Below are 15,060 nucleotides of genomic sequence, written 5' to 3' on the forward strand. Positions count from 1 at the left end.
CGTCGTTGCGTGTCAGCCGTGACTTCGCTACTTTCCACCCCGTGATGAAAAGATCCAGGGGTACGATGGTTGAAGATGCAGCTGCTACCGATGATGCCACTACTTTGCCACTCCTCCTTTTCGCGTTTGTATTTTCCCTTTTAATCTGCAATTCCCTCGAAACTTTCCCTTCCAACCTTTTTTTTCCCCTCTCTTTGTATTTACTCTGTTTCCACCCGTAGGGCTGATTACGTATATTGGATGTCCTTAAGGTGTTCCAGGGTAGATAAGGGAGAAAAGGGGTTGGTTTATCGAATCGTGAATCGTAAGGGAACGTTCCGTTTACCGGTCGACCGAGCTGATCAATCGAGCTGCCCAGGTCGCGGTCCCTTCACCCTGATACTACTATCCTCGAAAGCTATCCCTAACTGTTCTCGAGATACGGTGCTCTATATGGGTTCAGAGGATATAAATCACAATCGAGAAGATTTTTCATGTAGAAATTATTGAGTTGCGAGTCCCATTCCCCTTGAGAACTGCCCTCTTGTTTCAAAATTCCCGTGACCTGGAAAGATATAAATCTTGTAAGTGGAAATTCAAGTCGACCATCTCTTTAACCTTACGCTATTATCTCTGATCCCCGTATAGAATCCCCGTATTTCGATTAAAATAAGTAAATCTTTATTTTAAATTTTCATTTTAAAGTTATTTAGAAACTTGTTCATTTATATAAGAATTCAACTATTTCGTTCTAACATAAAAGGAACTTGAAATTAACTCTTGAAAATTAAATACTTTGTACGATGTATTCGATTCCTTAATCTTGATTTCTCTCTCTTTCTCTCTCTCTTTCTTGATTCAAAATTGTCAACATTATGACGAATATAATAAGAAATTATAAATATCAATTTTGCAAATTTTGAAATTATAAGGAGATTCCTTCTTTCATCACACGTGTACAGATCAATCGAGTTTTTCCCTAATTCTACCACCTCAAAAACTATACCCCTTCAAAGACTTCCGCCATAACAATCTTCTACGACCGAGAGATACCGATACGAATCTCAATTCTGAGGATTTTCTATTCGAAAAAATAAGAATCAAAAGACTGTTCGTTCAACGATAAAGATTTCATCGCGCAAAGTTCGAAAGGGAACGAGCTTCGTTTCCTTCGCGGGAGGGCGAGCCGAGCAGAGGCGAGTATCTAGGTCTGTGTAACGATTTTTAGAATCTCGACCCCACCGACAATCGTCCAGCCCATAAAAAACTTGAGGCACCCCACAGTCAACGCGCTGCGCCAGGGTTTCCATAGCGACCAAAGCCCTTTCGCACCCCTCTGTCGTTGACCTATACCCACGCCTGCTACCCTTAGATCTCCAGCCTGCCCTAAATCTATTACGACGAATTCAAAGATACTTCCATCGTTCGAGGAAGTATCACCCCCTAACGAAATAAATCATTCAGCCTGACTAGTCATGAAATCGAGAAAATCGGTTTACAGGATATATCACATCGCCCGAAAGTATATCATAAAATTAACCTACATCTAATTGTCTAAAAAGATTATCGCAAGATCTTCTAACTTTATTTTCTTGTATTATTGCTCGTACTGTTCAAAATTCTCCTCAAACGATGGTCAACGATGGTTGATTTCCAAACAAAAACCTTAACTGACACTCCTCCTTATATTATCTTAAAATTTTTGTAGCTGAATTAATTTGAAAAATCTATCTTGTAACAATGAAAAGAATATTTTTGTTAATTGAGAAGCCGTATTTCTTTAGATTTGTTAATTATCCGTGCATTACAACATTCTTATAAAACCTATCAATGTAATCAATGTAAGTATATATAAAATCGATGTTCATATATACTCGTTTATTTAATTCTAACAGACTTCAATTGACTTTATAAGAAGTCATAGTAAATATTTCTTCCCATTGCTAACTCAATTTCTACATTTTTAAAATTCAAATACCATTACAAATACTACAAATTAATAAAGTATTTAGTGGATAGTATTAATACAGAATTGGAGAGAATGTAATTTCGCATTGGAACGAAGAACAAGCTCTTGCATGTGATCGATATAACCTGGATATAACCGATGTTCGTTTTCGCACTTGATCCGGTTTATTGACGCGGACAAATTAGAGGCAGAGTGCATACACACTCTTGCCATATATGCGGCGCAATTTCGATGTACGTATGAATTAAATATCATTGGAGAAAGAATACGATGTATCGCGACCAGAATATTATTTGCACCGAATAATTTAGATGTCGTTCTTCACGGAGCTCCGTTTCGAATGGATTAACACGATTACGTATCACGTAAGACTCGTTTCCCCTTGGATTGTAAACACTGTATTATTCGTAGAAGCAAAGTGTTTATATTTCGGCGAAATGTACGAAAGGATATCCACGATAATAACTTTGATCGATTCAAACGTGAAAGATAACATTGGAAAGAGATGGAACGAGTAAGCAACTTTTCAACATAGAATCTCGCCCAATATTTTGCAATTATTGTAAACAATAAAAAACATAAGAAAAATTCGACAAAACAGGGAATCAGAATTTACCAATTTTTAAAGCTCGAAACACTTCGATTTCGATTTTCGCTAATAAAAGCGAAAATAGTTAACCCGGGGCACGTCTTTAAAACAAGGCCAAGCACCTTCAACTTCGTTCATAATTCATTTTTAAAGATCAGGCCAGCTCTCGGTCCTTGACGAGGGGATCATTATCAAGCGTCGTCGAGGGAAATTTAAGCGTACAAAGAGAAAGGAAAGACGACGGAAGAGAAAAGAAGACGGAAAAGGAGGAAAAAATGATAAAAAAAAGAAAACACAAGAATACGAAAATTCAATCGAAAGGGAAGGAAAGTTCCAAAGCGCGAAGAACAAGAATCGAGAAATCGGAGAGGAAGAAGCGCAACTCGTGCGCATCAGACATGCAACCTCGTCAGAAAAGGGAATAAGGGGGGAAAAAAAGGTGAGAGCCACGGAATCGTAAATTGAGAATTAAGTATGAGCTGTAAGACGTATATAAATTTTCCTTGTCGATGAATAATAAATGGCGGGGAACCAAGGAGAACACAAGAGAGGGAGACAGTACTACGTAGCGCAGGCCAACGTGAGCTCCAGCTTCGCCTCGAAGCTGAAGAAGGGCGAGAAGAAGAGATGCAGAGAGAGAGACAGAGAGGAAAGAGATGGAGGAGGCAAGGGTAGAGAGGAAAGGGTGTGCTGACGAGAGAGATTCGAAGGAGAGAAGGTAGGACAGAGGGAAACGCGAAGAGAAAAGAGAGGAAAGAGAGAAGAAAGGAGGAGAACGAGAGGAAGAGAGAGAGAGAGAGAGAGAGCAAGGAGCGAACGAAAGGACGTTAACCCTTTTCTTGTTTCTCTCCAGCCCATCCCTCCGTTCCTTCTCATCGCAGGAGTGCTCCTTTCCACAGGAGAGTTATACCTCCTCTTCCTCTCCCTTTCTCTCCCTCTTCACTCACTTTTTCCACCTCGGCATCTTCTCTCTCTCCAACCTCTCCTCTCCTCCACGGCTCCGTTCGTTGTACCCTGAATCCTCTTCCTTTGTCCCACTCGCTTCTCCCTCTCCCTCCCTCTTCCTTATATTCCGTATACACGCGTCCTTCCCCGCTTTACGATTCTCTCTCTCCCTCCAAAGCACACTCGCCCCCGTTCGCTTTCTTACTCTCCCTTCTCGTCGAGGGGAGAACAAAAATTACGAATCCGCGAGGCATTTGTCGAGTGCCGCGGCTCGATCGAGGGGTTTCGCTCGGCCGTGCGAGAACTACGCGCCAACCATCACGTTTCTACCGCGGTGGAAATGTTTAACCCTTGCGTGACGGATAATTAAAGAAATTATATTTTCGAATTATTTGTATATATATATATATATATATATATATATATTCGAAACGATATTTTGAACGCGATAATTGGAACGAAACGAATGTTAAACTCTTGCTGTCGCGCGACAAATCATCGAAACGAATTTACGGAACTGAATTTAGAATGATATTTTAGAGGGAAACGGAGGATATAAGCACATCGCGTGATCGTTGTACCGCGATTTATTATTATTTTAAATTTTATTATTGCGATACGAATAAAATAAGAAAATGCCACAACTGTTTATTTAATCGGAATAACTGATTCGCAACACAGTAATAGCGCAATTGTACATCGTTATTTATAAAAATATTCGCTGAGAGAATCGTTGTTATTTCACCAAGTTCCATAGATAAATAACAATTTTGCCTGCACGTTTGATCGATCGATTATTATTCGTAAGGATCGTTTCTTCAGATATTGCTAATTTTATTCGCGTGCCCGAGGTTTAAAAATACCACGGAGACATCGATCATCGCATGACCAGGAAGCGAGGCCGACGTTCCTCGCCCAACAATTAAAATCCGACTCTCTCTCGTCTCAATCTGAAGGAACGAGTGACGGGCAAATAACAGTGCGAAAGAATTTCTCGCGATCTTAAAAATAGCGTCATCCCGTGCCCATAAATCAAATCTACATTACTACACTGTCTGTAATGTAGATACAGTTTAGCGTGCATTTCGAGAGTAAAGAAAAAAGAAGAAAAAAAGAACGAAGCGGCCACAGGGTGAATAATTACCGCGGAACGAAAGCGCAAATAAATCTGCATCAGTGGGCGGGAAAAAGGCGGTGCGCTCGCGTTTCGCAACGCGGCGGGGATCGCACGTGAAATTCCTGGGACAGTTTGCATATTTTCGCGTGACCGGTATACCAGAGGACCCGAGGAACGGCCGCGGTTGCCTCTCCACCGTGGGAACATCGGTTTCAGACGGTTGTAATTATTAGAACCAATTTGTCCGTCTAATAACACGTCATTATACTATTACAAAGTCGTAAAGATAATCATCGTGTCTACCCGGCTTTGCAAGCCTATTGTTTCACGGCCTAAAGGTTCTACTATTCGACGAGATCATCGTTCAGAAGATCTCTCTCTCTTTCTCTCGTGCGTGCACACGTAACCTCCAGCCTCCGCCTGGATTATCTGTCTCGAGATGATCGCGATCACGTCCACGGATTGGAAGCTGGTTGTAGTATGGTTCTTAACCTTTGGAGGATCGGGAAGTGCCGTGGTTCGAGCCTTGAACTTTGTATAAAAACTCTTGCAGAAGTGCATACCACGTACCATCGAATTTAGAGAGAAGATTGTCGAGAAATAATCGAAATAAAGATATTTTTATATAATTATTAAGTAAATGAAAATACCATGTATACGAATAAAATACGTTGAGTTTGTAATTCTCTACGCATGATCATACTCCGCGTGTATTTCTCGTAGGAAATGTATCTTGACGAATCTGAACGGCGCGAGAATAGCGCGGAACGTTTAAAATAAAGCCGGGATCGCGATAAATTTGTCGTTTCGAACGCGAAATATCTGTTTACCGATCCCATAGGGATCGCGGTTGGCCGTCGCGCGATGAAAACCACTAAAATACCAGATTGGAATTTCGTACGGTTCCACAAAAACTTGCTTTCCCTTTCCTTGTCACTCACGTGTCACTTGGTGTATAGAGCGGTGAAAATAAGGCCGAGTTTTGGGATGCCTGACCGGTTAGTCAGACCATTTAGTCATTCCTCTTATACCGGGTATCGCACACCAGAACACGACTTTGGGAACTATCCAGATCACGAATTAGCTCGTAAGGAGGAGAAAAAGAAAAAGAAAAAAAGAAAAAAAGGAAAAGAGAAAGAAAAAAAAAGAGAGAGAGAAAAAAAGGATCGAGGGTTACAGAAGCTCACCGAAATAAACACGTTAAGTAACAACATCGGAATACACATGGCTGGTACGGGAGGCGTGCAACCCGCATTTCGCGCGACCAACTTTCCGTATTTCCGTAAGAAACCTTGTCACAGACCGTTACCGTCTGAAACGTGGGTTAAACGGGGGTTACGCAACGCTGGTGAAATTCTCGAGACGAAATTTTAAACGACAGCATCCAGACGATGGATAATTCCTTTAATTATTTATTACGAATTAATGGAATTGATTTTAATTTGAATTTCAAATAAACGGGAAGCTGGTTTTCTTTAACGAAGCAGTATCCGAGGAAAATGTTGATGTCATTTTATTCTACTCGGTCCTCGGTTGTTATTATTATTATTATTATTATTATTGTTATTATTCTTTAGAAATTTGTTAATTTCGTTGAATTACGGTTCGTTAGAAATCTTCCAAGACACTTCTATTCAAATTCTCTTCTCGAGCGTTTTGTACAAGCTTCATCGAAGAGTTGGTAGACTGTAAGTTAAGTAGAATGTAGTTGGTTCCTTTATAAAGGAGTAGTTGAGGAAAATTTCCACTTTGTGCTGTACACTCTTCGATTATTGTCTCGTAGAAATCTGTCAATTTCATTGAATTATGCTTCGTTAAAACTTTTCAAATTTACTTCTTTATTATCGTGCTTTATATGCAAAAAAATATAACTAAAACTATAACTTGATCGAAATAATAGATATTTGTTGTTAACTTATATTTTATTATTTTTTACCGAAAAAAACGAACGAACGTATAATCGCGAAATATAGTCAAAAGAAAATATGTAAAATCGGAAGATTCAAAATCATATGTAAACGAATAGAACGAATTTAATTCTGTTCGTAGTTCAATAATTGGTAAGAAAGTTGCTTGCATTCGCCATGGTGAGATCAGTACAGAGATCTCATTTACGAAAACACGCACACAGGAAATGAGGTCTATTAGATAGACAATGATCTCGATTATCTGAATGCAATAAACTTGAACGAAGCAATCTTTTCTGACCTCGATTCGACTAAACTGCACTGGACTAACTGATTTTACTCTGGAAACACGGAAACCAAGATAGAATTATCCTGAATTGGCTGCAAAACTAGTAACACTGATTTTATCGAAATCAACAAATAAGAAATGCAACAAAATTTATATATAAAATCACGTACAAATACTTTCTATTGTGACTTCTAATGATTAAAATTAAAAATTTAAAAAAAATAGAAATAGAAAAATCCTTCAAAATTTACTAAGAATCATAGAAAAATAATGCCTTAAAACAGTACATTTCTAAAAAGTAAGACACACCGTCAACTTTCAAAAAAGTTATCGAAATCAAACAGAAAAAAGAAAAGACGAGACTAATCAAAAAGAATAATCAATAAAAGAAATAAAAAAAAAAAATATCAGTATACGAAATCCTTTATCTTTATTCACGTCAATAGCTAAATATTATTAAATTTCTCCAATTCTTTTTGATAATAAAATTCTAAATATATGCCAATTAACGACACAGCTATGTCCAAAATTTCTTTAAAGGGAATGTAACCCAAGTATGTAAAAAGATGCCTACACGCCCGAATATTAAACGTTAAACAACCGATATAGTTATCTCACTTCAAAGGAGCACAAAGTTTCGGTACGAGGGTTAATTAGAAGAAGCGATGAATCGTGGTACGCGGTTGTAAAAAATGAAAAGGAACCGAATCCAAACGAGCAAAACGCAATAGGGCTAGAAAGAAAAAGAAAAAGAGGGGAGACCAAGGGACCAGGGCAGAATCTGGGAATGCCGAAATTTTTGGCGCGCTGCCAATGCTTGGTTATCTTATTATGATCAACCGGAATTAACGAGCTATTTATCGAGATTACACGGGGTGATATGCGACGTTATAATCTAAAATAAACCGACGCACCGTTCCCCGGCTTTATCAACCGCTTTTAAACCGGTATTCGCCAAACACGCGATACGGATATCGCGTTGTTATTGCAAACAACCGTTACGTCTACAAAGCACCGCGAAACTTCAGCGAAAAATCGTGCATTCCTTTTTTGTAGCTGGGGTCCCGCTGCCCTGGCGATTTTCTGTTAATCAGTCTGCTCTCATTGATAGAGTTATCGATTAGATTCGGTTGTCGATCTCCTACTCGTGGTTAACGTGGCTTAAGGTGCGATCTTTTAAGGTCGAGATTTCGGAGGAACAAAAGATTGTTGACATGTGTGGACGTTTGTCGAAATGAAGATTTTGGATTGACACATGGGTACGTAATATTTTTGTCGATAAATTGTATATCTACGATGATTGGTGAAATTTATGGTTTGTTTTTATTTTGATTTGAATTGTATCTATCGATCGAATTTTAATTCTGTTATTACGTTATTATAATATTATGCTATGATATGTTTATAGTTGTAAATCACGATGTATATCTATTATGCTTATATTTTTGAAAAATAAAGAGCTAGTATATAAGCATAATAGATTTCAAAACTCCTCGTTAACGTAATGAATATATTATCAGCAAATAAATATTAATAAGTATTGGATAATATCAGTAATAAATAAAATGTAAATAATAAATAGTGAATAATGCATGCATAATACTGCATAAATTTTACTATTTATTTTATTAGTATATATTTACTAATAGTATACACATTTCAGTAAAAAAATACTGATAAATAATGATAAATAATAGTGAAACTGGTGAAAAATATATATAATCCGTATATTTTTATTTGAAAAATACTTTAAGATTACAACATAATTTTTATGATAAATTATGCTGTTTTGAATAACTCTTTTACTTTTGATATATATCATAGCATAAATTACTTGAATGAATTGAAATGCAAAGATTTGAATAAAATTTCGTTTCGTTCTCCTGCTATTTCTTTCTTTCTTATTCATTTCAATTTGACGATATATTGTTTTTCCATTTATGTTTAACAACAACGGTGGTATCGAATATGATAACGTGTATTGAATTAATTGCACAAAAAATAAATGGATAAAACATGTATATTCATATTTAACCGCTGGAAGGGTTAAATATTTCAATTTAAAATTTCTCATACTAATAAATATTTTATTTCTACGTCTTGCTAATATGAAACTTCCAGATAGATGCGATCAGAGTCACTATTTATAACTTCCATCAAGATCTTTTATAAATCCTTTTAAAAATGTTTACTTCGAATGTATGACTTGAATGTATTTTGACTAACATTTAAATTTAAATGTTAATCAAACAGGAAATAGTATTTCCTTTGCTAAATTTCTCACAACAACAATGTATCTAATCTCATGTTGAAGAAATATCTACTTATTTAGAACGTAACAAATTCTTTTTTCTTACTCTGGTATAATTTTGTTAGTCAAGTTGTAATTTTCATGAATTAACTACACCTGTTCCCTGTTTAATATTCATGCCAGACACTCTGAAAAACCTATAACGTTTTTTACACCGAATTAAAGGTCGGAAAAGCTGGTAGCCCGATGCTGCAAAATGTTATCCGTTGCATCTCATTTAGAGTAGTTAACATAGTCTGCTTTGTAACAAGCTTAAAGAATATAGATACTAATCTGAATGTAAGAATATTCATGTAAGAATTTATGAATCTGCTCATCAACTGTTTGATCTACATTGTCAACGACTCTGCACATAGTTGTTCTAGAATTGTGAGATACACCGATAGTAATCTACAAAGTAGGTATATTATATTTTATGAGTCATGTAACTGTTTTGCAGAACTCTTTTGTATCAAAGAGCTGTCCCGATTTGTATAATATTTAATTGTACCAAAAGATAAAGTCTATTATAATTCAAAATTTCTAATCACAACAAAAAATTAATTCCCAAGATTTCTATTAATTTGCAAGTATGCATAATTATAGTTTAAATAAAATTCCCCAACGATATAACAAATTATTTCACGAGATGAAAATACCAAAGTATAACTAATCCCCCAATTTTTCAAAATAAAAATCAACTACAACTCAAAAAATTTCCTTCACGATGTACAACCTTCGATCAAAACTTAAATTCCCACTTGAAAAACGATCTTAAAATTTGCAATCACGATTCACAAAAATGCACAAAATTCCTAATACAAACTCGTCCACGAGATAATTAGAAAAATTCTCGTTAAAATCATACAGCATCCAAAACCACCGATTCAAACTATCCGAACTTATTACCCCTTAAATCTGAAATTCAAATTACCGTACTCCAATTCCATCCCCAAAAGATCTAGAATCCACGAACTGAGAGCCGCTTTCCACGGTATACGCGGAACGAAGAGTTCAGGAAGATTGACGAGGAAGGCAGTGCGATTCGGTCGTCGCGAAGGGCGACGCAGAAGAGCGAAAAAGGGAGGTGGCAAATAAGACGGAGGGATCGCTCGCGTGGATTCGACTCGCTTCATTCGCGCGTGTGACGAGGACAGAGTAAAAGCGGAACGGAGTGCGCGACGAGGCGCGCGAGAAATGAGCATACGGAGAAGAAGAGACGGAGTCGGCGGTCGGCCAGTGCGCGAAAAGAATAGCTGGCTGATTCATACGCGAAGTCACGAGCCGTACGTCGTACGCAGCCGGCGTACGGCCGTGCAAGCGTAATCGAAAACACACGAGATGCACACGTTTCACGGCGAGCTTTCCTTCTTCTTCTTCTTCTTCTTCTTCTTCTTCTTCGTCTTCTTCGCGACCGTTTTTATACTCGGATTCTTTCTTCCTTCCGCGAACGTTCCTCGATGCTCGCGAATCATTCGAGTCTCGTGCTTTACGAACTATTTTTCGAGTTATTCGGAATTTTTGAGAAGTAAATAATAAAAATGCCTCGTGACACAATTGATATGATTGAATAATTGTGCACAGATAGTATATAAATTAGTCTAAATTAGAATTACGTTTGTAGCCAGATTTGCTATACAGAGCAATCTTTTCCAATTTTCGATGCATAATTTAGATTAAGTCAAATTCTGTTCTATCGTTAGGCAAAATTAAATTCATAAAAAGAAGCCTACCAAAAACAAATATTCCCTAATTAATCCAATCATCGATCTTCTCTCAACGCGTTAGAAGAACCGAAAATTCTTTTTCGAATCAAGATTGGTGAAAGTAAAATACCCTACCCTGTACATCCTACAGTCAGACGCACGAGCCATCACGTCTTGAAGGTGGAAAAGGGCGTAAAAGGAAGAGGATAGAGAAAGTGGGCGCACGGTTGGAATAGTTAAAAATAACCTGGCCAAGAGTCCTGCGCCGAGCTCCGGTTCCTGTAAACAGATCCGTGGGGAGAGAAGGCACGGCAAAAGAAGCAACGGAAGAGGCACGCGGCTCGCGTGTACCCACCTCCCGACCAAACGAGAGCATCGAATAGAGTCTCCCTGGTGGTCGAAACGAGACGGAAAAAGCGTAAAAGAGGGATTATTACATTGGATGGTGGTACTCACGTGCTTCCATAGAGGTATCTTGACTGGGCGGTGGCAACTGCGTCGTCGTCGTTGGCAACGTAGTCCTGGCCGTGGTCGACGTGGACGACGTGGAGCCTTTGGGGTGCGCTACCGTGACCTTGACCTGTTCCTCGCCACTCTCGGCCTCCTCGTCCTCGCTCGCCGCCGCCTCTTCCGGGCTCGGGCGTGTCCTTACGCTTCCAGCTCCCGACTCCTCATCTTCGGGATACGACCACGCTGACATCGGCCTGGCGACTGTTGTGGTCCACTCGACGACACCACCACCACCACCTTTTACCTCACCACTACCGCCGCCCCCCCCGAACACAAACCTGGCCCCGTCTTTGCGAGACGGGGTGCCTATCTTCCCCCTTTCCTCGTCTTTCGCCTTCGTGTCGCGTCTTCCCGCGGATCTATCCGAATTTTCACTGTCGTCGTCCCACGGCACAGTTCGATGAATCAAACGATACGGAGCGGTGGTCCATGGGACAGGTACCGTGGTCAACCTCCTCCTCTTCGTCGTCGTCGTCGTAGTCTTTGTAGTCGCCGTGGTTGTCGAGTAATTCTCGTCCCAGTAATTCTCACCGACGCTCGAATCCTCGAGGCTCGACGACGTCGAGTCACCACCACCAGCACCGATAGTCGCTCCGGTTGTTCCTGGAAACGAGACCGTGGTATCACCAACGTGGTGGCCACGCTCCGGTTTGATCCTATCGACGAGGGTTGAAGATCGTTCCGTGTAACGGGGACGAGGGGATCTCGTCGGCAGCCAGTACGGTTGAACAAGGCTTAGAGTGGCTGATCCTCGATCATCGAGCAACCCTGCCGCGGCAACCTGCCGCCGTCTCGACTTGGTCCTCTCGTGAGCCAGACCTCCTCCTCCTCTTCCTCCTCTTCCGCCTCCTTCACCTCCTCTTCCTCTTGCTAATGCCGGGGAAGAAGAATCCGTTCTTCCGATGGATGGATCGATTGTCGTTCGTTCCCAGGGAGAGAGCAACCGACTCTTATCCAAACCGTCTTCTCGTTCAGCTGATGGGGAAGGTAGTTGCTCGCGATAATCCAATTCCCCCTTCGAGGAACGATTGTGCGGTGGATTTTCCGGGTGGAGGTTGGAAAATCGGCGGGTAGCTCTTCGAAAGGAAGACAAGGACGATAACGATGACGACGATGATGATGATGACGACGACGACGACGATGACGACGATGAACGGTCGAACGTTGATCGAGGCAGAAGACGAGGAGGCGTAGCGTCGAGGGACACGTGCGGATCGGACACCACCGGCGCAGCCGTCGTCGTGCACGTTTGATTGCCAAGGACAGCGACGACGAGAAGAAGCAGGGGCAAACCCACCCCCGCCCCCGTGGTGGCCCCCACAACCCCCGGCCTTACAGCAAAAACTCTCGAGGCCGTCCAGTCCAGCTGGTTGTAGACCGATCTTGTCGATGATGATGATGATGATGATGATGATGATGATGATGATGATAATGATGATGATGATGATGATGATGATGATAATGATGACGACGTCGACGAATCCTTGAGATTCTACCAACTCTCTTCCCCTCTTCCTTCCTCCTTCCTCTCTCCAGATCCTTGCTCTTTCCTCTGTCCACACCAAGATTCCTCGACCTCTCCTCCGCCTCTTCTTCCTCCTCTTCCTGATCTACATCCAACCTCGTCTCGTTATCGTCCCTCCTTTGTACGACACCTGCTCTCGCCCTTAACCACCACCAGATCGGGCTCCGTTCGTATCGACCCGATTCCAGCTGCCTCTTTTTCTTCTTCCTCTTCTTCGTCGCCGCGACAACTGGTCCACCCACGAGATTTCGGTCTCGCATTTATCCCGTCGTGTGTCGAACGTTTCTACCGAGGTATCCGCGTCGCGCGTACTCGAACCACGATATCGCTGCTACGCGACCGCGCTCCGCCATCATCGCGAGCCGTGCCGATCGTTGCCAGGAACGATCGCCGGACGAGCATTCGCGAGTAAACGCGCCTCCGCTGCTCGCATCCTCTGGTGTTCCCGCTTCACCGCGCTTCCAAACACTCCGAATCTCTTCGTCAAGCGTTTATCGGCCTCGAGGAAGGGTTACGATGATGTATCTGTAACAAATAATCGTAAAAGGTTATTTTTAATTCGTATTAATTTATTATAAACAGATTAATTATAAAGAATTATTTTATTTTTCAATTATTTTATTTTTATGATTACTCGATTCGGAGAATTTAATCTCTGATACAACGTGAAAATAATTCGATAGATTTCTATTCGAATTATTAATGTTTGATATAACTTTGATCGAACATAATATCGCTTCTGATATGATGAGAGAATTTTTATCGTATCGTATCGTGTGTACGTTGAAAATGACAAAATTAACTATATATAGTAGGTGAATTTGTACGATTGAATGTAATTTGTCTTCTCGTTTTATAATAATGTCCGTTTTAATTCAACCATGTTTGCTTAACCAATTGCTTAATTTAACCAATTGCAATGAAAATTGTTAAAATAAAAGTTTTTATGCAAAGAAGAACGTGGTCTCGTATCAAGTAATGTAAATATACATTACTATTTATGCACTTTCCAAACGAAACAACGAGCTGCAAATTATCTGCGAAGCGCTCATGTCTGATAATAAAGGGATAATAAAGTCAATCAGTAGAATTTAATTTTTTATAAATCAGATAGATTTATATTTTATTATAAATACAATTGTGTCATTATTGATGATAAAAAGTAGAAAAAAAAAATCTTCATCTATGTAAGATTAACTATGTCAATGGATATAATTACACCAATGAATTATGAATATATGATAAATAAGTAAAACGAAATATTAAATAAATATAAATTTATCGCTATAAAGATAATAAAATTTGGGAAAGTAGCTTTTTTTAAAGCATTTGATGATGGATTAAAAGAAACAAACGGATAGCTTGATCTGTTATCATTAAGTTTTATATGCAATACGAATGTGTGGATTTCGCGATAAGAAGAAACAAAAAGACGTGAAATGAATTCGAACAATGCAGGAAATTGGGATTCAAAAAGCTACTGATATGTCTTTCTTCATCTGATACGATATAAATATAATTATCAAAGATTCAATATCATATATGTGTTCAATATAAAAAAAAAGACAATCGAGTTTCGATCTAAATGATATATTTGGATAAATTACGAGAAATTAGAAAATTAAATATTGATTCCAAAGATATCAGTGAATGATTTGCCATTTGTATATGTCATTTGTATATAAAATCCTATCTCAATCTTAATCGTGTTTATCGAGTAACAAAAGAATGATAAAGAATAATTCTTTATAATTTATTTATAACAAAATATAACAATAATTTCATTTCAACTAACTGAATATAAAAATAATTGAAAAATCATTTTTATATTGTATTATTTACATTAAACATTTTTAGTTACAAAATCAAAAAAAATCAGATGCATATACCCCGAGTCGTTTAAAACTATCCTGCATAAACCATCCTACAGTGAAAATAAAATCACTGCAATAAAGACATCGAATGCACAACGGATATCAAACGTATCCAATTATAAACAAGAGGAGATGGGCCACGAGATAAAGAGGAACAGCCCCGTGCACCATGCACTGTCTTATTCTGGTCTATGGACTCATGCTTCCTACAACTTCCTAAAATACGAACCCCGAGAAAATAGTTCACGAACGTATCTCGAATGATTCGTTTCGTTCTATGTTCTACCCTCGTTCCCTCCCCTCCCTTTTCGACCCTCTTTTGTCTCCATCGTGCACGCGCGTGCTGACAATACAATGTAA

General features: G+C 39.3%; 1 protein-coding gene across 1 annotated transcript in view; it reads right to left on the reverse strand.

The window, feature by feature from the left end:
* LOC100869791 (uncharacterized) overlaps positions 1-12,582 on the reverse strand; it is a 158,154-nt gene extending 145,572 nt beyond the window's left edge. The window contains exon 1 of the mRNA XM_086917225.1: positions 11,248-12,582. Coding sequence (XP_086773351.1) covers positions 11,248-11,491 — 244 coding nt within the window. The 5' untranslated portion in view covers positions 11,492-12,582. The remainder of the gene's footprint in view (positions 1-11,247) is intronic.
* Positions 12,583-15,060: the final 2,478 nt, after the last annotated feature.

Source organism: Apis florea, unplaced genomic scaffold (genome assembly GCF_048593485.1).
Source record: "Apis florea isolate Af1SG1 unplaced genomic scaffold, ASM4859348v1 contig_3_pilon, whole genome shotgun sequence".
Classification (NCBI taxonomy): Eukaryota; Metazoa; Arthropoda; class Insecta; order Hymenoptera; family Apidae; genus Apis; species Apis florea.